At 37.9% G+C, this 23,743-nt stretch overlaps 3 protein-coding genes across 4 annotated transcripts; 1 reads left to right on the top strand and 2 right to left on the bottom strand.

Annotated features, from left to right (window-relative positions):
* Positions 1-234: 234 nt before the first annotated feature.
* Positions 235-9,281, bottom strand: LOC125229740 (organic cation transporter-like protein). The gene is made up of 4 exons (XM_048134668.1): positions 9,030-9,281; positions 1,904-2,264; positions 1,195-1,602; positions 235-1,053 (listed from the first exon to the last, which is right to left on the bottom strand). The coding sequence occupies exons 1-4, from the start codon at positions 9,058-9,060 to the stop codon at positions 357-359; spliced, it is 1,497 nt and encodes a 498-aa protein (XP_047990625.1). The 5' UTR covers positions 9,061-9,281; the 3' UTR covers positions 235-356.
* Positions 9,282-14,966: 5,685 nt separating this feature from the next.
* LOC125229737 (polycomb protein Scm) lies at positions 14,967-21,668 on the bottom strand. 2 transcript variants are annotated; one of them, XM_048134666.1, is made up of 5 exons: positions 20,353-21,668; positions 19,526-19,820; positions 18,980-19,190; positions 18,098-18,321; positions 14,967-17,248 (listed from the first exon to the last, which is right to left on the bottom strand). In XM_048134666.1, the coding sequence occupies exons 1-5, from the start codon at positions 21,402-21,404 to the stop codon at positions 17,114-17,116; spliced, it is 1,917 nt and encodes a 638-aa protein (XP_047990623.1). In that variant the 5' UTR covers positions 21,405-21,668; the 3' UTR covers positions 14,967-17,113. The 2 variants fall into 2 exon arrangements, with proteins under 2 accessions (XP_047990623.1, XP_047990622.1); XM_048134665.1 differs by having other exon boundaries at positions 17,113-17,248; positions 18,098-18,329; positions 18,978-19,190; positions 20,353-21,666.
* An 839-nt stretch (positions 21,669-22,507) lies between these two features.
* On the top strand, positions 22,508-23,724 carry LOC125229629 (aminoacyl tRNA synthase complex-interacting multifunctional protein 1). The gene is made up of 3 exons (XM_048134513.1): positions 22,508-22,680; positions 22,810-23,298; positions 23,375-23,724. The coding sequence occupies exons 1-3, from the start codon at positions 22,576-22,578 to the stop codon at positions 23,660-23,662; spliced, it is 882 nt and encodes a 293-aa protein (XP_047990470.1). The 5' UTR covers positions 22,508-22,575; the 3' UTR covers positions 23,663-23,724.
* The last annotated feature ends 19 nt before the right edge of the window (positions 23,725-23,743 follow it).

Here is a 23,743-nt window from a genome sequence, read left to right as displayed (position 1 = left end):
GCCAGCGAATAAGTTTGCCCATTCAAGAAAGGCAACGCTGCCAGCCTACTGGGCACCATCACCTCCGAGGATGATCGGGGGAGCATTTTTTATTTGTAAATATATATTAATTTGTGTATTTTACACATATTTTGTACACATATTAAATTGTTTAGTTCAAGTTGTTTATAATAAGTCACTGTTTGTTTTGCTCATATAACTAAATAGGTATCAGGTTTTGTTTCTGAAATAAAGTTTTTTCTGTACAATTATATAATTTATTTACAGCTAGGTAACAATATTACGATTATCTTATTTAATTATATGACTTAAAAGCGACAAAAGTTAATCTAATGAGAAAAGGACAAAGTACCTATCTAATTTCTTCTATCCGGTTTTTTTCCAAATTGTTCACCTTCTTCTATGGTCACCATTAATTCACAGCCTTTGGTTTCAGGAAGTAAGAAAGCTACGAAGCCTGCTACGAGGGGCAAGATGGCAAACAGCACGGGCGGCACCCACCGGCCGCGGCTGCTCGACTCGATCACGAACGGGGCGATCATAGACCCCACGCGCGCCATCATCGAAGAAAAACCCAGCGCAGCATTCCGCACCACTGTCGGAAACAGTTCCGTGCAGTACAAGTACACCACAACGAAAACTATAAAACTAGAAACTACTCCTACACTTGCACAGACTACTGTACCCGGCCCTTCTGGAATCACAGTCAGAATGAGGAGGCAAAACGCGCAAATGAAATTAAAGATGATGATAATGGTCTTTCTTCCCATAACTTTCATAAGCGGTATGGAACAGAGCGAGCCGAGGAGAGTCACGCTGGCACTGGCGGCGACGTTGGTGAAGACGTTCCCACTGAGTTGTCCTACGTACTGCGACACGCCGTAGAAGCAATAGCTGCACGTTAGCCAATTAAACGCCATGGCTAAAATATTTTTTCGTATGTTCGGAGTTCGAAAGAGGTCTAAAATGTTCCCCTTTTTAAGCTGCGTGTTTTGAAGTGCAGCTTGGTATTTTTCAATGTCAGTTCGAATAGCTTCTGTTGGACGTTTATTTCTGAAAAGAAAAGCATGTGCCGTATAGATTGTATTACTCACACATAACAAATGTAAACGTTTGCCTTACTTATCCGATTTTCACAAGTAGATATCTACATATCTGATAAGTATTAACATATTATATTATCTTAATACTTACACTTTTGCAACAGATTCTAAAATTTTGACAGCCTCTTCAGTTCTCTTAACTGCTATCAACCAGCGTGGTGTTTCGGGTACAAGGCAGAAATACGATAACAGTATTATTGTTGGTATCGAGATGGCGAGTTGGAAGTTTGAATAATCCCTGAAGAAATACCCGAACACGGGTAACAGCATATGCCCCATATTGAAGGGTACTTGATACAATGCCGATATAACGTCACGATACTGGGTGCCCACGAATTCCATAACTATGACGAATCCAGTAACCATGGTACCTCCGACGGACATGCCCACTAAAAATCGAAGAAACGTGAACTCCCAGTAGCCGGGGACAAATGCCGCTGCTATTCCCATGGTCACTTGTATCACGATTGCCACCAGCAAGGGATACTTTCTCCCGAATCTGAAAGCGGAAAAAAGTAAGTTAGGCGCAAGTAATGTCACAAGTCCAGTCACGTGCTGTCTGTAACCGCAACGTAAGTGTCTCAATGGGGCAAAATCTAATATGATAAATATTTAGAAATCATCTTTTAACGATGATTACATTGGCACAGTTATTTATAAATTATATTACTTATGTCTAAAGTTAAGCAATATGTTTATTCGCGTCGCAGCATTTTATGTAGTAGCCACTAGTACTATAATACTTTATACTATTGAATGTAGAGTAGTACACATTATACAATTAACAAGTTCAATGTCACCTGTCGGATGCCATTCCAAACAGTACGCTGCCCAGCAGCGTGCCCAATTGAAACAGCGTCTGTGTAAAACTAGTCAACCATTTCCTTTCACATATCAAGTCCCACTTCATTATTATGCTCTGGTTGAACATGGACGTGTCATATTCTGGATTGGGGCACGGACACGTAGCCTCTCCGCCGGTGTCTGCGCATGTGTAGCTGACTTTTGGAGCCAGGAACAATATCGCCATTTGGTGGAATGCGACGGGAAACTTCGTTAAAAATATAAGGAGGCATAGAAACAGTTGATATCTGCCGAATGAGCCTATTATCCGTTGTATCAAATCAGTCTGAGGAGGAGGTTTTTCTTGCACATTGGCCCCTGAACAAAGAGAAACAGCTTGAATTAGCTATATGTTTAGTACACAAGAAGTAAGAACATTCATTTGTTAAAAATGTCTTGAAATATCGATGAAAATCATATAAAGTTTTTAAATATACAGCGCGTAAACGTAATAAGGGCGATAAATGAAACCAGGCGTATAATTCAATATTGTTATCATTAATTAAGAGGTGTTTTTGATTTAAGGTTTACTCGGCTAATTCCGAAATTCGGGATATTCCGAAAATTACTAATATCTACTAAATGCGGCTACATAATTTGCTCTGGCAACGCACTCTATGACGTTCAAGTATCTCCCTCCCAGCGTAAGTTGGCTCGAGACGCTAGCGGCGAAACTACGCTTGTGGCGCTTCAGATTTGTGAGCGAGTGAAAAATTCCCGTTTTTTTGTCATTCGGAATTAGACGACCATCGCTAACTCTGTACTTTGGTGAGTAAATGAATTGACTGCCTTTGTGTTTGAGAGATTTTCATTTTTTAGCCATTTTAAATCGGTTTAAACTATTCTAGCTTGAATTTTATTACATTTTCAGATTTACCCGAAGTGGGGAATTCCGTGTCACAAAGTGTACCGGAATTACCCGACCTTGTTTTCTCTAAGTAATAGCCAGTGGTTCTCAAACAAACAAAATTAAGTTCTTTTGTTATTCGGATATAACGATTCTAAAATATGTACATTTGCCTTCAGGTCCATTCGGTGAATTTTAACGAAGCACGTGTGTCATCAACATGGATTGATAAAGGTCTAGGAGGTCTTCCACCCAAGGTTATGTGCATTACTTGCGTTTTTTTAAAGGTTAAAGACTAAGCCTTATATATGTGGATTTTTATTAAGTAGGTACATTATCATAAGGCGACCCCTTGGAAACTATTGATGGTGGATATAAATGTGTCATTAAAGTTTGAGTACCACAGATTCCTGATCCGAAATAAAAGCTTGACAAACACATGTATAAGTACTCCTATACGCAAAATCGAGTAAAACTCACCGAGAGCACCTTACTCTTAATTTTCACCCCATAATGAATTTTTGAAAAAAATCTCAGCAGCAATGTACTGTAAACGTGGTTGCGATGACAATCAATGACAACTGTCAACGAGCGTTTAACGGGAGTGTGTTTGCATTACGTTGCGGGCCGAATTAATTTGTATGGATAAAAAAAATATTTCAATTTTAAGTAAAAGTTATCTAATTACATTTTATACGTCCTATACTCACCACCGTTAAGAGGTTCGCCCGTATTAGGTTTTTAGGTTTACCCTGTATATTTACATAGTCCTAGTCCACGAGTTGATCAAGATCAATATGTTTAACGACGCGCCGAGCTTGGTAAGATACCTAATACTTGATAAAAAAACTTGTATATCTGTGATTTGGTCATATCGTTCGTATGACTTGCATTTTTCCAAGAAGGCAAAAGGTGTGCAATTCCCGAAAAGTTTGTACATTTCGACGGTCCCAAGTAACACTGTCAGATCTACAAAATCGTCATTTTCATTTTATTGCATTAATGATCTTAAAACATCCAAATTTATAATATGACATTTTCAGAATTTTACATTTTCTCTCTATTTTCCGAAATAATATGTCACAAGAACGTCGTATCTTACACAGCGTCTAGTTTACAATGTCGGATGTCGCGTTGTAACAATGTTAGCGGGAGCGCGGGTAGGGCGACGCGGTCGTTTGTGCCACTACCTACAATATTGTATGGATAACCGCCGACTTCGCGAGCTCACACACTCTAAACACAAACCACAACATCTAGCTGTCGTATTTCACCACTATAGAAGAAAATGCACAACACAGGTAATTTAGTCGTAAATGACACATGCGACCCATATTATTACCTATTGTCCAATAAAAAAAGGCGTTAGTGACACATACGACCATTTTATATGAACCATGTCCAAACAAAAAAGTAGTATGTGACACATCCGACAAAATCATTTAATAATCTCCTAGCAAGAATGTCGGTTGTACTATTTCTGAGGTTTCCTCAAGTATTTTCTTATTTTTACTTATGCACATCTTAAGAGTATCTAAAAATAGTAACTATTCCTAAATTTTATAACTTAATATCATAATTTGACAATTTTATAGAGCAAAAACCTGTTTGCAAAACTTTGATTGGCTCTGCTGATGGAAAGTAGTCATTTCGCAAATCCGACAGTGTTACTTGGGACCGGCGAATTTTGGATCACGTCTCCGATTTGGATAAAAATTGGTAGGTTGATAGAGTCCATGATGCTGAGGAAGATTCAGATTCAGATTCAATAGTTTATTCATGGTAAACACATAAATTATTTACATAAGTAATTCATAATTACAAAAAAAAAAAGAAAAAAAAAAGGAAGATCCACTAGGTTTCCCAAAATGTCCTAGGTTGATTGTATGAAACTTTCCTTTTTTGTTACCGAGACTGTATAGAAATCGGGTAACAAATGTCACTATTCTGGACGTAAGTGCATGCTGTTCTTATAAAAATACCAAAGTCACTATAAGCGTGCCGTTCAGATTTGAGGAGTTCCGTTCTGACCATCATCAGGAGTTCCACTGCACCAAATGTCACTGTTCTGAACGTAAGTGCATGCTGTTCTTATAAAAATACCAAAGTAACTATAAGCGTGCCGTTCAGATTTGAGGAGTTCCGTTCTGACCATCATCAGCAGTTCCACTGCACCAAATGTACTATGTGTATGTGTATGTAATGTGTGTGTAATGCACTGTTCCGTACGTAAATGCATGCTGTTCCTTTAAAAACACAAAAATCACCATATGTATGCCTTTCAGATTTGAGGAGTTCCCTCGATTTCTCCAGGATCCCATCATCAGAACTGGGTTCTGAGAAAAATGAGACCAATCTGTATGCATATACATTCAATCAAAAAAAAATTTTTCAAAATCGGTCCAGTAACGACGGAGATATCGAGGAACAAACATTAAAAAAAAATACAGACGAATTGAGAACCCCTTCCCTTGAGATTTGGAAGGCGGTTAAAAAAAACATACAGACGACTTGAGAACCGTTTTTCTTGAGAGATTTGAGGCGACGGTTAAAAATTATTTGGTTCTATAGCTAAGTGAATGAAGAATCTTTGACGTCAAATTCATAAGTGAACGCGATAATTTCGTAAATAACTCCGTGTCCATCCGTTTTATAAATATGAAAACCTAGGTAGGAAAGTAAACTATGTTACCAGTTGCAGTGAATATTAAAAAGGTATAAATAGCTTCGCGCTTCGACAAATGTATCAAAAAGGTCACTAGCCTTGATCTATTAGGTAATACTTGGTAATACATAGGTATGCTCGATTCAATTCAATACCTACGCCTTTATTTAACAATCTTATTGACTTAGTACCCCAAAAACTAATGTTTCTGTTTAGCCCAATGGTTGACTGGTAGAGAATGCCTCAAGGCGTTAAGTGTGCCATTTGTACTCTTTTTTTGTATATTTGTGGAATAAAGTTTAAATAAATAAATAAAAACTAGTTTTACAAAATATAACAGAGAAGTCTTACTTAAAAAGATTTCATTGTTTAAATACTGATGATAAACTTGCATTTTATCCTCATGGGGGGTAGTAATAGTAACCTGACACTATGTTGTGATCTCATGTTGACTGCTAAAAATTACATTTTATTATCAACTTTTAAATGTTGAAATATTTATTTATTTATTTGAACTTTATTGCACTAAATTTACACAAAAATGTACAAATGGCGGACTTAATGCCAAAAGGCATTCTCTACCAGTCAACCATCATCATCCTCCTTCCGTTATCCCGGCATTTGCCACGGCTCCTGGGAGCCTGGGTTCCGCTTTGACAATTGTTCCAGTCCAGTCAACCATAGCACCAAAAAAAATATTCATATCATTTTTAGGGTTCCCAACCAATAAGGTACAAAAGGAACCCTTATGGCGCCGCTCTGTCCGTCTATCTGTCCGTCTGTCACATTACTAAATATCTCGAGAACAACTTGTAACTTAAGACGATACGGTAGGGGTCAATTCTCCATACAAACGCTCTCGACTATTTCCTCCCTGGTTTTTGAAGATAGAGCAATGATTTTTTCAACACAGATTGTTATTATTTTTATCTGTGTCGGACCGTTTTGATTTTTTTGATATTCAGCTTTTTTTGCCAATCAAAAAATTCTGCTTTTTTTGGCGCAAAAAAAGGTGTGATACTCAAGATTGTTAACAATGAACCAAAAAAGCTAAACGGTCCGACATAGATTATTTCATTGTTATTCAGATTCTCAAATTTCGTTCCAATTGATTAAGTTTTGGAGGAGGAAAGAGTCGAGAACGGAACCTCGATTTTAAAGATTTTTTTGAAATATCTTTTGACTGAGTTGTTCTTAATGAACAATTTTTTTTCGATAAATCTAGTTAATAACACTTGTATATTTAACTAAAATTCTCAAGTTGAAATGGGGGCTCCTTTCCATTTTAGCATTTTCGCTACCGTATCCTCTTAAACAACAACTTTTCAGATTTTAACTTTCAATTGAATCACTCTTGCGGATGTATATCGTACTTCAAATTAATACAGAAGTTGACGTATCTTAACATCCTATCGTAAAGTTCGAATGGGTTGGTCTCACAGGGTCAGTTTTTGCCATGATTCAACGATTCTGTCACGATCACGATGAGCACAAAGATGGGTGCCTTTATCCGTAACGACCCTGACTCGCCACGAGGTTTAGGGGAAAGGAGACGGCCGATTCTCCATACAAGATAGTCCTCACTTTTGCTCCCTGAATATAAAATATATTGACAAATATTTTTTTCAGTACAGATGGTGTTTTTTTACGCACTAGTGCGAGAAGTGGTTCATTATATGTCAGGTTGAAACTTCGAAGGCTCATCTGTACTGAAAAACGTCGTACGATACACGTGCGAAAAGGAAATTCGTAACTCGTGTCGATTTAAAACACTCCCTTCGGTCGTGTTTTAATTTATAGCCTCTCGTTTCTAACTTCCTTTTTTCCGCACTTGTATCGTAATGTACCTACTATTGCTAGATGATTATATATTTTAAGGGTTCTGTGCCAAAAAGGTATTTTTTATTATTGGCGGTAGTTATGGTTTTCCATTTACCTTTTAATTTTTTTTTTTGCATTTTAATAATTCTACTTGCCGATATTCTAAAATCTAACTTTATAACAGTCACGATTTACATAAAATTGTATCAAAATATTACCCAGGAAAGAAAATGGCAATTATGTTTGTTTGTATAAGTCTTGTCTACCTAGGTTGTTTACGCGACCTAACCTAGCCGCGAATTCCAGCGAGCACCGCGGTTGGAGGTTGCAAATACCGCAATCTAACGTCGATTACGATCATTAGCTAATTACTTTCATCACGTTTTATCATTATAAGGTAAAAGTACCAGTGTTCGACACGCTAATGTCCAATAGCTGCCCTTCGGCCACTTTCATTGACAATGACTGGAAGTGGCATCTAGGTGCCGGGTCACTGTTTAGTTTAACTTACGTTAGTAACTTATTATTAATCTGTGGTTAATTACTCATTTTTTTTTTTATTACTTGCACCAACCACTTAACTCAGAGCAGGGGCGGCTTACTCCGCGATTCTATCGCCGCGCAACAAGTACATTATTAAGGGTGGCGCGCGTTCTCACGGAATGCACGTTCGCACTTTCTATTGTTACTTTACGTCGCGAGTTTTTTAAGGTTCATATGTGATGTCCGCGTGTCGAATGGCTAATAATACTTAGTTAAATAGACATCATGAATAAAATAAATACCATAGGACATTCTTACACAGATCTACTACTAATTAAGTCCCACGAAAAAGTTCAATAAGGCTTGTAATGTTGGAACTTGAACAAAAATAAATAAATACAGTATATATACTTAGAAAGTACCCAAGACTTGAATATAATAGTATAACATTTTATGTGAGTATTAATTCGTTTTAACATTATCCGATCCGATATCAGGATGTACTTGTACTATTATATATTCGGAGTTAGGATTATTCCGATATCGGATGGAAAAAATCCAAGATGGCGACTGTATATCGGTCCTACATCCGATATCGGATCGGTGTGAAAACGCACTTCGTGGGCTGCCAACTGTCAAATTCCATATAAAATGGTGGGCTAACCCTCCATTTTCATTGGTGCAAGTGGCCCAATAAATTATACCTATAATAAACATGTAAAGTCGGGTAACTCACGTAAAAATTGTCGAAGATCGCTCGACACGAGGAGCATTTTCATTGAGCACGCGCTATGCCGATGGTATCCTGACGCAGACTCAGTCATCTTCGACAATTTTACGTGAGTTACCTGATTTTACATGTGTAATATGTCAGTGACTAAAAAATATGTATCTATAATATGACTAATATGAAACAAAAATAAACAACTAAAGTAAAAATCAAAATACCTGCTAAAAAGTACCTACATCTTTTTGAGTAACTCTTAAGTTATTAAAAGTCCTATTAAATTAAATTAATGAATCATTTACAATACAACAATAAAAATGCATGAACGAACGTAATAATACTGAACCACAATTGCCACAAATAATAAATAAAATAAGCACGTAAGTACGTATTTATATTTTATCAAAAGACAAAAGCCTAATACAGCTGGGACCTTCACTAATGTTAAAACAGACTTTCCAAGGTTTATCTATAAGATTGCAATTTGCAATATTTATCGGGGTCATTACCTCGCGCAACTTTCTCCCTCGCTTTACGTACCGTTTTCTTTGATGGGGTCCTGTTTATCCATTGTAAATAGTTTAAGTCAACATGCACAATATAAACACTGGATTGTTCGGTTAACGAGTCATACAGGCGAGTCGGAGGTTGCAGTAGAACTGGCTTTGTGCGGCGCCCGCGCTGACCCACGGCGTATTCGCATAGAACGCGGCACTCAACTGTCACGCGCGCAAGAGATGCGGGTTATCAACGACCTGTCACTGAGACTGTCACAGTATCAACTGCGGCATGATACAAGTACTACTCGTACGTACACCATTATGTGCTCTGTAAAACATACTTTAGGTTTCAATATCCATACTAATATATAAATGTGTCTATTTGTTTGTCCGTCTTTCACGGCAAAACGGAGCGACGAATCGACGTGATTTTTTAAGTGGAGATAGTTGAAGGGATGGAGAGCGACATAGGCTACTTTTTGTCTCTTTCTAACCCCCACTTCCCTAAAATGGGGGGTGGAAGTTTGTATGGAGCATTCCGCAATTTTCGAATTTAACGCGAGCGAAGCCGCGGGCAAAAGCTAGTGTTTACATAAATCACGTATTTGACGGCAGATACGGTCTAGTCTAGGTATTTGTGGTCGATTTTAAACCTTGTATCTTAACTTGCACAATACATATTGCTTCGCTGTGAAAGCGTATCGGGCTTTATACTATATGTCCGTTCATAAAAGTTCAAGGCAGATAGTTATTTTCCCCTCACTAGCTAGGAAACACGTGTTTTGTCCTTTAATACCAGCGGGTAAAAACGCATTTTATCCACAAGTGGGTAAAGTAATTTGACCTTGAATAAAGTCAAATTAACTGCTTTAAAATTGATAAAAGTAGGTGAACCTAGTAATAATGATGTGTGGAATACTGGAAGCAGTGATAAACGCATTTTTTGCGTTGTAGTTTCCTCGCTACAGTGAGGGGAAAAGTTTTGTGTTACACTCGGGTGCAAATGTATTTTAATTCTCGTTGTTAAAAAACTCGCAAGTTCAGGTGGAACTCGCTTCGCTCGTGGTTTATAGAATCCTTTCACTTGCTCGTTTTTCAATTCCACACTCGGCGTTAAAATACAACTTTGCCCCCTTGTATAACAAATTTTGTTATACAAGGATTAGGATTCTATAGTTGAACCACGAGCGAAGCGAGTGGTTCGAGAATAGAATCCTGAACTTGCGAGTTTTTTAACACACGAGAAGTAAAATACATTTGCATCCGAGTGTAACACAAAACTTTTCCCCTCACTATAGCGAGGAAACTACAACGCAAAAATGCGTTTATCACTGCTTCCAGTAGTTCCACAGGTGGTAAATCATCTTTATTACTAGATTCATCAATTTGAAAGCAGTTCATTTGACTTTATTGAAGGTCAAATTACTTTACCCACTAGTGGATAAAATGCGTTTTTACCCGCTGGTATTAAAGGACAAAACACGTGTTTCCGAGCTAGTGAGGGGAAAAGGATCAAACTTTGTACCAACGCAATTTTCTACGATCGTCTCCACAGGTCAGGCCTCATGACTAAGGATCATGGTTATCACAGATATTCTGAGCAGGTACTCCATTTGAATGCATAAGTTTACCTTCCCTGGTCAAAGTTCATGTACTTTATAACGACTGCAATTCAATCACGATCATGCATGCATGCGTGCGAATGCACTTTTTTCACTTATTCGCTCTGCTCAAATCGTAGTTTGTCGATTGAAGCCATATTTGCTATAAGAATTCAGCGAGATCTTCATGATTAGGAAACCTTCAGTTGCTTGAGTTTGCAAACAAAGCTAAACTTCCTGGTCCTTCGAGTCGGATGTTTCCTGGGCTGACCGTTGAGAAAGCGGCAGTGTAATTTGAATCTAATTAACTTAACAAGGAAGACTTGAACGTTGAACAAGGTCGCATTAACACTCGTAGCTACAATACAAAACGAATAATTTTATTTTCCCCTCACTAGCTCGGAAACACGTGTTTTGTCCTTTAATACCAGCGGGTAAAAACGCATTTTATCCACTAGTGGGTAAAGTAATTTGACCTTGAATAAAGTCAAATTAACTGCTTAGAAATTGATAAAAGTAGGTGAATCTAATAATAAAGAGGATTTACCACCTGTGGAACTACTGGAAGCAGTGATAAACGCATTTTTTGCGTTGTAGTTTCCTCGCTATAGTGAGGGGAAAAGTTTTGTGTTACACTCGGGTGCAAATGTATTTTACTTCTCGTGTGTTAAAAAACTCGCAAGTTCAGGATTCTATTCTCGAACCACTCGCTTCGCTCGTGGTTCAACTATAGAATCCTTTCACTTGCTCGTTTTTCAATTTCACACTCTGCGTTAAAATACAACTTTGCCCCCTTGTATAACAAATAACTATTTACGTAGTTAGTAGGAATTATAACAAACACAAAACCAAATAAGAATTAATATGGCTTCTCTTTCGGAGAAAACATGGAATGTAATTGAAGGCATGTTTACAAAAACAACATAACTAACATTTTTTGCGGATTTGAGTTTTTGGTATCATAGCATTCGTCTAAGCAGGATCTATACGTAGAGCAAAAGATAGTGTCCAAAAATGACCCCAATTGTCCACACTCAGTCCCAAAAATTTTTACCCATTTTGCAAAAACTACATATCTACATTGTTTTTTACAAAAAGAACATAACTGTATATCGTTCACGTAAAAAACTTAATTTTCAATAAAATATATACAAACTCTTTTTAGTTTACGTAATGTTTTAGGTTATGTAACTGGCAAATAAGTGTACGATTGTAAAAAAAACGGCCAAGAGCGTGTCGGGCCACGCTCAGTGTAGGGTTCCGTAGTTTTCCGTATTTTTCTCAAAAACTACTGAACCTATCAAGTTCAAAGTCTTTATAAAGTTCTACTTTAGTAATTTTTTTATATTTTTTAAACATATGGTTCAAAAGTTAGAGGGGAGGACGCACTTTTTTTTCCTTTAGGAGCGATTATTTCCGAAAGTATTAATATTATCAAAAAACAATCTTAGTAAACCCTTTATCATTTTTAAATACCTATCCAACAATATATCACACGTTGGGGTTGAAATGAAAAAAAAAATCAGCCCCCACTTTACATGTAGGGGGGGGTACCCTAATAAAACATTTTTTTCCATTTTTTATTTTTGCACTTTGTTGGCATGATTGATATACATATTGGTACCAAATTTCAGCTTTCTAGTGCTAACGGTTACTGAGATTATCCGCGGACGGACGGACGGACGGACGGACAGACAGACAGACAGACATGGCGAAACTATAAGGGTTCCTAGTTGACTACGGAACCCTAAAAATGGAAACAAAACTATCGCGTTTGATGTACGTAACCTATCCAGAAGTTTCTTTCACATCTTAAAAATGAGTGGAAATAACATTTCATCCCCAGAATCGTTGAAAAGTCTTACCCTAAAGAATATTGCTAAAATTTTAAATGATGTCGTGCTTATGAGTCTTCACTTCCCCTTAATCCTCACAAAGTAGGCGACTTGAGAAAATTGATGCAGGTTTTGGTCAAACCATCGAGCCATCAATTCTACCAATCAATTTTGTATAATACGTGTCAAGAATCGTCGTCTCTGGTCTCTGGAGGTAGATAACGATGACAACAGCAGCGGATGTGAAGATTAAAGTAGATCCACTAGTTTAGTAAGATAAATGATAGAATACAAAACATAATTTCTATAGAAACTTGTGGTTTAGGCGTATAATGTCCCACTCGCAAAACGTCTCTTGGTCCCTTTCGCAAAAGGTCCCTTTTATAAAATGTCCCATTGCCAAAACGGCCCTTCTGCAAAATATCCCGTTCTCAAAATGTCCCTTTATATAAATTACGTCCCTTTCGCAGAAAGTCCCTTTCACGAAATAACCCGATCGCAACACGTCCCTTTCGCAAAATGTCCCGTAAAAAATGGCTCGTACCAATGAGTTTTTTGGAACTGTGTACGAAATATCATTTGATATTTACTAGTTGCTTTTCGGTGAAGGAAAACATCGTGAGGAAACCGGACTATATTCAAGTGGCCAGTATTGATAACAATCTGTATTATTACCTCTTTAATCCATAAGAACCTGGCTATTTGCAAACGGGACGTTTTGCGAAAGGGGCATTAGGCAGCCGTGACTTTCAGCGATAGGGGTATTAAACTTGTTTTATTTTCTAACAAAAAGAACATAACTAACAAAATTTTACAAAAACAGCATAACTGACGAACTTATTTTTAATATTTTTTCCAAAAATAATTGTCTTTGAGATGTGTAATCGTGTGTTTCGGAACTAATGGCCACTTACTTAAATAACGTATACAACGTTTATGTCCAATAGCTAATATATAAGAAGACATTTAGTTTTTTTCGTTTCCTGTAAATTCATGTCTAGTGTAGTTATGTTGTTTTTGTAAACATGCCTTCAATTGTGTAACTGTAAATAATGAAATTAACCTTTTGAACGCCTTACGTCAATCCATGAGCAAGTGCAAGGCTAATCTTTTGTTGTAAAGGCCGGAGAGATTACACCCAGTGCATACCTCTATTAAAGCACGTAGGAGTAGGTTGCTATATGATTACACGCCACAGCAATGTCAACTAAAACGTAGGTTTTAAACTTGGTTATTTGAACTTCTGTATGAACTGTATGTACTGAAAAACGTCGTATAATACACGTGCAAAGAGTAAACTCGTGTCGCCACTCGTTTCGTAATTCCTCTTTTTCGGTATGGATACCTGTACAGTCGAGTTCATAAATATGTGTACATTTTTTCACCTTCATGCTTAAGGTGAAGAAGTGTACACATATTTATGAACTTGACTGTACCTACTGTAGGTACCTAACTATCAAAAAGGTAATTTTCCTCTAACATATATATCTATATATGTATAACTATGTATGTGCAGTGCAGTACGTAGCAACGAATGTATTATGCAATATATATGCCCGAGATAACTTCCTGTGCCACAGTGCTTATAAAAAACAATAACAAAATAAATTATTCTGAGCAAAGTTCAAACTGTCTTCTGCGATACCATACATATTTATTTATCAATAACAATTTATCAAGTAAGTACCTATTATAAATGACTACGTCATATATTTATCACTCGACTGTACAGTCGCCATCAGGCCCCGTAGCCGGATGGCATTTCTGCGACGCGAAACGCCACCGAAACGCCGCAGAAATGTAGTCTGGCTCTGGCGCGCCAATACCCAAAGAGCGATAGAGATAGATAACTACGAAAGAGATATTATCGTGAGCGTTTGTGCATTCGGCTACACAGGCAGATTCAATATATCGGTGCGATCAAGGTGCTCACAAATATCTGAACACGCCTCGATTATCAAGGTGATAAGGCGTGGTCAGATATTTTTGCGCGCCCCGGCCTTTCAGATATATCTGACGACGACTGTACTATAAAATATAGACAATGATTCAATATTGACAAAATAGAGCGGGCATTTGTTTTTTGCCACTTTGATTAGACCAAATTAAAACTGATGAGTGATGGCATCGGCTTGTCACCATAACTTCCGTATACAATTTTAAACGAAGCTATTAGTATTATGATATCTAATTATCTATATAATACCGCAAAACTATTCTGCGGCTAAGGCAGTGTCGTCGACGTCATCGTATTTTTAGGGTTCCGTAGTCAACTAGGAACCCTTATAGTTTCGCCATGTCTGAGCGTGGCCCGACAATTTTTTATACATACGTATCAAATGTAATAACAATTTCCAAAATTCAAAAAGGTAATTCTAAATGTCATCTGTCACCTCATTGCACGGTTTATGAATAATTTATAGGTGATAGTGATATAAATATCTTATAAACCATTTTCACAAATGTAATGTTCTTATAGATTTACATATTATGTATCTGACATGCAGGTTAATGTATTGGACAAAGAAGAAATAGAAAAAGTATTCGCACTTTAGATTTATTCATTTATACAATGTTGTTTTTAATTTGCTTATGTACATAAAATAATTTTACTTTCTACTGTAATAAAATATGTAAAAGAATTTGCCTCGAGATTTCATCAATTCTATGGTTTTACATGGTGTCCTAATATATACACACAATCGTAGGCAAACACTCGATGCCTTGAGTTATATGGATAATTTTATTGCTTTTCTAGTTACCTACATTATGTTATGAAGAGCTTTATAAACCAAATAGGATGTTAACTCAGTCGACACATCCCACGGATATCACACATACTTTCAGTTGCCCATTAAAAATAATAAAAGAAATACCTACGTATCTTAAAATAAATCGGACTTCTCCTACACTTTCTATACGCCAGGAAAATAACATTATATTACCAAATATATATATACAACAACATTACAGGCTCGATATATAAAGTTTCGTGCTTAGTAGTTATCATGTCATGACAAAACTTAAAAAGTATACATCACGTAATGAATAAATCAACATATTCTAATATTATTAATCATTTATCACGATAACAGATAACATGGAAATATCACATGGTGAAATATTTAAATATTACAGTTAATTACAACTTCGAAATGGCAAATTATAATTATATATCGTAGATATACAAAGCATAGCTTTTTAGTGATAATTATACTGTTTCACTACTATAGTTTTAAGGTTTTAACTTTTAGGGCGATTTTTCGTGACCGCGCAGACCATAACAAACTATAGTAGTAAATAGTATCTGTAATGGTACTTACGACAGTTTAATTTTAAAATACTATTATGTCGTTTACATTCTAGTTATGATATCGGGAAGGAACATAAAGGAATACAGTCGCCAGCTCAGCGCCAGAACATTGGAAGCGATATTATTTGACACAATAAGAATATTGAAAATTCTGTATTTGTATTATTAAATCACAGCTACATTTATTGGTGTCCTTGAGCGCTTACATGTCTTTAATTCCCATTGTCAACATTGTGGATATCTTTAAACACACCTAAATGGTGAAAGGCACTAAGACCCTAATCTACAATAGAATTTCTGTACACTGTATTTACTGAATTTGAAAATCTGCATGAACTATGATTCTGGCAAATAGCATACGATCGACTAGCCAATAACATAACAGTTAGTATATACAATTTCAAGTACCTAATAGTCAGAAATATTAAACATCGCAATACATCTTTTGATTATGCAAGATGAGTCTAACTACATTAAATGCATTTAATTTAACTCATTTATATACATGACTAAATAGATAAATTCACACAATAATGTAAACTATCCAATTATAGAAATTATAATTTTATTTTAAAGTAATTCATTACGAAAGTCATCTATAAAATAACTATTTACGGGCAAAGACCTGTACACACATTTTGACTGGATCCTACAGCTAAGCAGATAAGAATAACCTATCATTTGTCGTGTGAAAAAGCCTTTACAGTACATAAAATCTTGCAAGTTTAATCGTAATAAGTTTACGGCTGGACATGTAAAATAGTAGCGTAATTAAATAAGTGTGTCTTACTAATAAATGAAATACCCATCAAAACTGTATTAACATAGTAGGTTGGTAATTTGTCTAAGTATACTGGATATGGGTATGTTTGGTATCAGAGTATTGAATATGACGCCGTAAACACAAATATATAAGATGATTCAAGCGAAAATGAAGTTAGTGAGTGTGACGTTATCAAAATCATAAAAATGAAATGTTATTTTGTGTTGAAAGATTCAAATAAGATCGCAACAAAATGTACATTGTAATTACTATATCCTATCGTTATCATAGAATTTTAAATGAAACTGTGAACAGAATACTGAATGCATTGATACCATAGATGCCCATGTCCGAGACAACTTAGACAGAAAGTAACCCTGAAACCAGAATTGCCAAATGCCAACCTACTATGTACATATAATATTTCGGTCAGTATAATCTCGTAGCATCAATGTCTTTTACATCTACACAAGATAATTTAAATGCTGAGATTCAGATGAAACTGAAACTTTAGGCGTAGCATTTATAGTTGAAAATGCATGTAAGTACTTAATACTAATAAAACTTAGGAAACTCATAGTTTCAAACTCTAAGAGTGGCTTATTGTAAAGTCTAGGTGCTATAATGCCGGCGATTTTTTATTTTTGATACTAAATTACATATTTTTAGGGCTGGGCCAAGCTTCAAACCCATGTATTTCATCATCATGTCTGAATTGAGAAGTAGTAACGCCTTTCCGTCGATTTCCTGAAACAATTTAAATTATTAAATATTAATATTACACAGTTCAATAACTAATCTGAGTCATAAAACTTACTATATGTAGCACCCCCGGTGTTGCAGGTGTCCATAGGCTACGGTAACTATTGACGATCGTATCACATAAGTGTTGTTTTTCTTTGCGTTTCAAATATGAAGATTAGATGTACTCAAAAAATTATTCATTTTTTATTTATTTATTTAACATAGTGTTAAGCTTACAGTTTACATGATGACTGGGTGGTAGTGGTAGGTGAAACGGTATTATTCCTGAAACTCAATTCCTGTCGGTCGAGAATGTAGGCATTTATAGGTCCTTGATTAATCGTTTCCCAGGACATCTATCGAATAGCTTTAATATTACGTCACTCTGCTTACCCGTTCATTTGACGTAGCTCTAAGAAAGGAGTTACCATTCAAGAGATGACGAATGATTATGATATTTATGATGAATTAAGTATGTTGAGATACTTGAGATGCACGAAAGCGTGGTTCGTTACTTTAAACTAACGAAAGCAATATTGCACTGTCAGTTCGAAATAGGTAGCATCAATATTATTTTAATTCCTTATCAAACCCCCTTTTTAAGGGGAAAGGGTATCTTGTGGTCAAAAAACTTACAAAATACCTACCCCAAACCCTCACAGACAGAAAATAAATATGTAGAATGGGGCTAAGAAGCGCCGGTTGGACGTCGTGACAGGGGACATTAAAGAGAACGATCTCACACCTCAGGATGCCGAAGACCGGGCAAAGTGGAGAAGACTGAGCAGAGCAGGAAAGCGGACCCTGGCGCTAGGCCGGGAAAACGCTAGGTTGAAGAAGCGGGGCACTCACATGTTTCCGGAAGAGGTCGGCGTGCGCTGCGAGCGCGGGGTCGGCGGCGGCGATGAAGCCGATGACGTCCTCCACGGACCAGTCGGGCGGCGCCGCGCCCGCGCCCGGCGGCGGCGGCGCGCCCGTCGTGGACGACGCCACGCCCGCCGAGTCGCAGCCCGCCCGCCCGCTCCCGCTCCGCCGACACGCGGGCCACCTTGCCGCCGCTGCCGTGGGCTGTTGAGCTCTCCTCCTGCAATGCCATCGAGGCATATCAGTATGGCCATGCTATAATTCTAACACACACATTCGACAAGTGGGAGTAGCAAGCGTGATACCACACAGATAGGGTGGCCCATGTTACTGGTCATGTTGACTGCTTCCTAGTTTATTAGCCAGGTCCACATCGAACGAAGCACGTCTCGAGGGTGCTCGCATGGCAAACGTCCAATGTAGACGTGCCTCAGTCGAGGCAGGTTGCTCGACCGGGCAGGAAAGGTGTGAACCTAGCTATTTGCTAACGTTCTGTAGCCATGTAGTCAACGATACAGAACCGTCTTTGTCTAATACGGCAGCGTGATAAAGAATAATAATGCTAATAATGCATGTTATCACTGCTCTAGGCTGTAGTCACGATGTAAAGCATCCATACTAACATTATAAATGGGAAAGCGTGTGTGTGTCTGTTTGTTTGTCCGTCTTTCACGGGCAAAACGGAGCGACGAACTGACGTGATTTTGTGGAGATAGTTGAAGGGATGGAGAGTGACGTAGGCTACTTTTTGTCTCTTTCTAACTCCCCACTTCCCTAAAATGGAGGTGGGCGTTTGAATCGAGGATGCCGCAATTTTAACGCGAGCGAAGCCGCGGGCAAAAGCTAGTACTATATAAATAAAACGTACACTTGTAGTCCTCTTAACGGCTGTAGAAACACTCTCTGAAGGGGACTCTCCACACAACTGACAGGACCGGCCTGCAGCATCCCCCGAGTCAATCTCTATCATGCCCAAGCAACAGTTGAGTCCCTCGCACACAGCTTTGAGCCAGTTCTTCAACTCATTGGCTGTTAGTTCTGATGGCACTTTCACTGTGTAATTCTTACTACCTGTTGACACCTGAAATCAATTGAACAGTCATTAATTTTCAGTTCTATAATCCATCTCTAGATTCTTCAAATTCTGTATTAGTATTAGTATTGAATTAAAAAGTATTTCAATATGAATTATGAGTTGAATAGTTTTAGGCATAGATGATTAATGTTTTATTTGAATATTACTAACATAATTATTAACAGTGCATTTTCTAAAAAGCTTATTTATGAAATCCATACAACAATAAACCCTACTAAAAATTACTCCTCATAGTTTTTTGAGTGAAGTTTTAATAACCTATTCTGCTTAAAAAAGCTATGTCTCATGTACAATTTTACATTACTAAAAGTAATAATTACCTGTACATTATTTATATTTGAATAGCTACTAGATGCTGTAAGTATAGCCCGCGTCAACCTCTGTGGGTCAGGATGAACACTGAGCAAGTCTTTAGCTAGAGCCTCTGCAGCCCCCGATGGGCCGGAGCCTGAGATCACACTGGGTAAGGAACTACTGCCTCCGGAGCAGCCGCTGCGGATATGCAACCTAACAGTTGCCGCAGGTGTTGATGTGATAGTGGTAGAATTACCAGCCCCCGTGGAGCCACCTTCTGGTAAGGCTGGATTGGGTATTCCACTGGTTCGAAACTTAAACCTGAAAGATGAATAAACAAGTTTGATAATTTATTTTCAGTTTTTGATTTAAAAAAATATCCTGAACATATAGACTTTGTACTCCTCAGTATCCTATGATATATGAATTGAATGAATAGGCTACTTGCCTCCTAGTCAAATCAGCTTTCTTTTAAGAACTGTCGAAACGAATTTCAACATCTTGCTAATATGAAATTAATGAAATCGAATTGAGTAATGTCACAATCAACTCAGTTACTTTATATAATTCTACCTGACTTATTAAATAGAAATTGGATTAAAAATAACTTCTATCCATGTTTTTCATATATTTATCTGATGCTTTATTTCATGCATGGTATAAAATATTTTATTTTAAGTACAGTCAAGTTCCCTATTGAATGAGGCTGATTGAATCAAAGTTTTCTTATATAATTGTTTATAAGAAAACTTCAATTCAATCAGCCCCATATCATAGGATATTGAGGAGTCAAAAATTGGTTTAACACCATTACACACATTTTCTACTTATTATAGTATTAATGTTTCTATACCTGGATGGTGTAGTAGCACTTTTTTGCCCTGGAGGCTGCAATGGATGGCCAGCCCTAGCACACCAGCCAACAGGGAATATATCTCTTGAATCATATTTACACCAGTAATCAAATGCGCCCCTCCAGCCATCAAAGTTAACATGGATCTGATCATTTCTTACTGCTCCAATTGTTGCACAGCAAATGAGCTGAGGATTTTTTTTATCTACTGCTTCTAGTTTCTGTCCAACTACAAACATATTAGTCTTGGGAGTTGGCGGCTCAGGTTGGAACACTTTTGCTGGGGCCATCTCTGCCCCATTGAGTGTTTTGAGCAAAAACATTGGCCAGCTACTTGCGTTCATTCGAAAACCTAGGGGAGGCTGAAGCATGCCTTCATTTTTCTCACAATGCCCTATAGGGTGTATGTCTCCCGCGTCTACGAGCCGCCAGAAGTCATTCTTGTTGTCGCTGCCGTCGAGCCGCAGCCGCAACCGTGGCCCCAGCACGCCGACTACGCTCGCGATACACGTCGATGTCAAGTTGCGCGGGTCCAGAGCCTCCAGCTTCATATTGATTTTAAAATCGTTATCAGGTGGTATTGGTGCTTGTTTGAAACATTCCTGCGGCGCGGCCGTACTATTCGTCTCTTTCATATATTCCGCCCAATCAAAAGTCTGATAAATATCATAGAAAGTTCCAGTTGTGTTGTTATTAGAATGATTTTCGGAGCCGTTAGGTCCGTTACCAGAGTGCGGCGAGGTCGTCCGTTTTTCATTTTTCTTTTGATATTTATTTAAACAGTACGTAGAACAAAAGTTCTTACTGTTCGAGGGAGCATTTCCTCGGATAACCGTGTCGCAGTGAAGACATGCACCTTTGCTATACGCTTGCCTGAATTCTGATAGACACGTTTCCGAACAAAACTCCTTTTTGCTGTTTTCTGTCGGCCAAACGTACTTCAAAGGCGTCTTACTTTCAGCGCACCATGTGCAGGTGCGTTTCGGTGGTCTTCCAGGTCCACGTATTTTGCCGGGAGCTGGCCCCGATGAGCCAACTGTATTGTTTGACATCGTTACGCGATATGATTTTTAATACATTATCGCACATTCGCAATTCTACAATATATCACTAATCACATGATATCAAAGTTTGCCACAGAAAAACACTACAATGAGTAGAAATCACTATTTCGCACAAATAAACAGATACTATTTATGACGCCGTTCTACAAACGGCCATGATAGATCTTTTATCAAAGTTGCCAGGAATAAAAACAATGCAATATTTTTTGTCATGTTATTAAACATTATAACAGAGTACCCACCGAATAAAACTTGTGGCGCGCGTGCCACACATAGCCGTGCATCAAGCTAGGAACATACTACGCGAACGTCCGTCGTAAAACGACCGCGACCGCGACCTATCAGTGTGCACGGAACAAAACATCCAGAGAGCCAGATTTCGATCGGACGTCCGTGCGCTCAAGGCCACGTCCGCGTCCGTCGACCGATAGTTTGCACGGTTATGTGTATTTCCATCGTCCAGATTCCCGTCCGCGGTCGATTTACGACGGACGTCCGCGTAGTGTGTTCCTAGCTTCATTGTCCAGATCCCCGTCCGCGGTCGATTTACGACGGACGTCCGCGTAGTATGTTCCAAGCTTAAGAACACAGCTTACAGCAGGAAACAACTTATGGAACGGGTCCGGCAAGAGTGCACAGTCTTACAGGACGTGGCTTGCGGCTGACAAAAACATCCAGCGATCCGATAGTTTGCATAATTCAGTGTTTTTTTTATGGGATAGGAGGCAAATGAGTAGACCGGTCGCCTGATGGTAAGCGATCACTGCCGCCCATGGACACCCGAAACACCAGATATGTTGGAGGTGCGTTGCTGGCCTTTAAGATGGGTGTACGCTCTTGAAGGTTTGAAGGTCGTATATTCAATCTAGATCGCGGCAATGGACGGCGTCCGTCGGACGCGTCCCATAATTTGTTTCCAACTTTAAGAGTGAGACAGACATATTTTCACCAAGTTCGCAGTCCGGAATGGTAATCTGTTAAGTCGCTTACAAAATGTTTGACAATCATTATTTTGACTATTTGAGGCATCGCTTAACACGCTGTAGTATACAAATCATATAAATGTCAATCTCCATATGACGTGCTGTGTTCCTGTTCTGTTAATTTTCTAGGTTAGGAAAATAATCGTAAAGCTCGACTTGATTTCGGGAACTTATACATGATAAACTTATTTTTCAGACGTATAATGTCGCAAAACATAGTCTGTAAAATATTAAATAATGCTGAAACAGCAGAGAAGCGCCTCGCCGAGTTGAAGACCAAGGTATTGTAGACTGATTAAACAATCTATTGTAATTTTAATTTTTTCCACACTATTCCTAACAGATTTGAAATTTTCGTATATCTTATCTAGTAAATATATCGAATATTGACCCTGTACGTATTGTTTCAGCTTGAAGAAATAAGAAAAATCAAAGTCGAAGAAAAAATTAGAGAACTTACTCAAGAAAATGGTATCCTGGCAGCAAAGGTAGAAAAAACTAAACTGGAACTTATTAGACTGGAAACATTGAATGGTAAAAAGCAAATTCCAATACCAAATCGAGCATCTTCGACAGTAAAACTTGATACTTTACCAGTGCAACCTGAAAGTGAGCCAGCACCAAAAAAAGAGAAAAAAGAGAAGGATGCTTCTAAAAAGGCTAAACCAGCTGCGCCCCCAGCTGCTGATAGTCCAGTTACTGTTAGCAAGCTAGATTTTCGAATTGGTAAAATCATTGAAATCAACAAACACCCCGATGCAGATTCATTGTATGTTGAACAAATTGACTGTGGGGAAGAGAAGCCTCGAACTGTTGTGTCTGGACTCGTAAACCATGTTCCTATTAATGAAATGAAAGACAGGATTGTTATGGTACTGTGCAATTTAAAACCAGTTAAGGTAAGGGAAATATTCAAACAAAAATATGATTTATTTGTGATGGTGTTTGAAATAATTAATCTCTCCATATTTTTAGATGAGGGGTGTAACTTCAGAAGCAATGGTAATGTGTGCTTCATCACCTGGAAAGGTGGAAGTTCTCATCCCACCCAGTGGAGCCGTGCCTGGGGATCTGGTCTCATGTGAGGGCTACCCAAGAGAGCCTGAAGCTCAGTTGAACCCCAAAAAGAAAATCTTTGAAACCTGTGCCCCAGACCTTAAAACAAATGCAGATAAAGTTGCCTGCTATAAAGAAACTCCCCTTGTAGTCCCTGGAAAAGGGCCAGTTATTGCTGCCACTCTAAAAGATGTACATGTAAAATAGTTACTTATTTATTTTGTGTGATTATATTTAATTTTACTGTTCAAATAAAATATGAACAAGCATATATGTTTTTTTTAACCT

Source organism: Leguminivora glycinivorella, chromosome 9 (genome assembly GCF_023078275.1).
Source record: "Leguminivora glycinivorella isolate SPB_JAAS2020 chromosome 9, LegGlyc_1.1, whole genome shotgun sequence".
NCBI lineage: Eukaryota > Metazoa > Arthropoda > Insecta > Lepidoptera > Tortricidae > Leguminivora > Leguminivora glycinivorella.
The sequence above is the reverse complement of the archived record's forward strand: the minus strand, read 5'-3'. Positions and strand labels throughout refer to the sequence as shown.

Coding starts and splice junctions, on each gene's coding strand:
- LOC125229740 (XM_048134668.1), bottom strand. CDS start 9,060: ATGGATAAACAGGACCCCATCAAAGAAAACG. Junction 1,603..1,903: donor TTTGGAATGGCATCCGACAG/GTGACATTGAAC, acceptor TTCCGCTTTCAG/ATTCGGGAGAAAGTATCCCT. Junction 1,054..1,194: donor TTAGAATCTGTTGCAAAAGT/GTAAGTATTAAG, acceptor TTTTCTTTTCAG/AAATAAACGTCCAACAGAAG.
- LOC125229629 (XM_048134513.1), top strand. CDS start 22,576: ATGATAAACTTATTTTTCAGACGTATAATGTCGCAAAACATAGTCTGT. Junction 22,681..22,809: donor TCGCCGAGTTGAAGACCAAG/GTATTGTAGACT, acceptor GTATTGTTTCAG/CTTGAAGAAATAAGAAAAAT. Junction 23,299..23,374: donor GCAATTTAAAACCAGTTAAG/GTAAGGGAAATA, acceptor CCATATTTTTAG/ATGAGGGGTGTAACTTCAGA.
- LOC125229737 (XM_048134666.1), bottom strand. CDS start 21,404: ATGTCAAACAATACAGTTGGCTCATCGGGGCCAGCTCCCGGCAAAATA. Junction 19,191..19,525: donor CAAATATAAATAATGTACAG/GTAATTATTACT, acceptor AATTGATTTCAG/GTGTCAACAGGTAGTAAGAA. Junction 17,249..18,097: donor CCGACCTCTTCCGGAAACAT/GTGAGTGCCCCG, acceptor AAATTGTTTCAG/GAAATCGACGGAAAGGCGTT.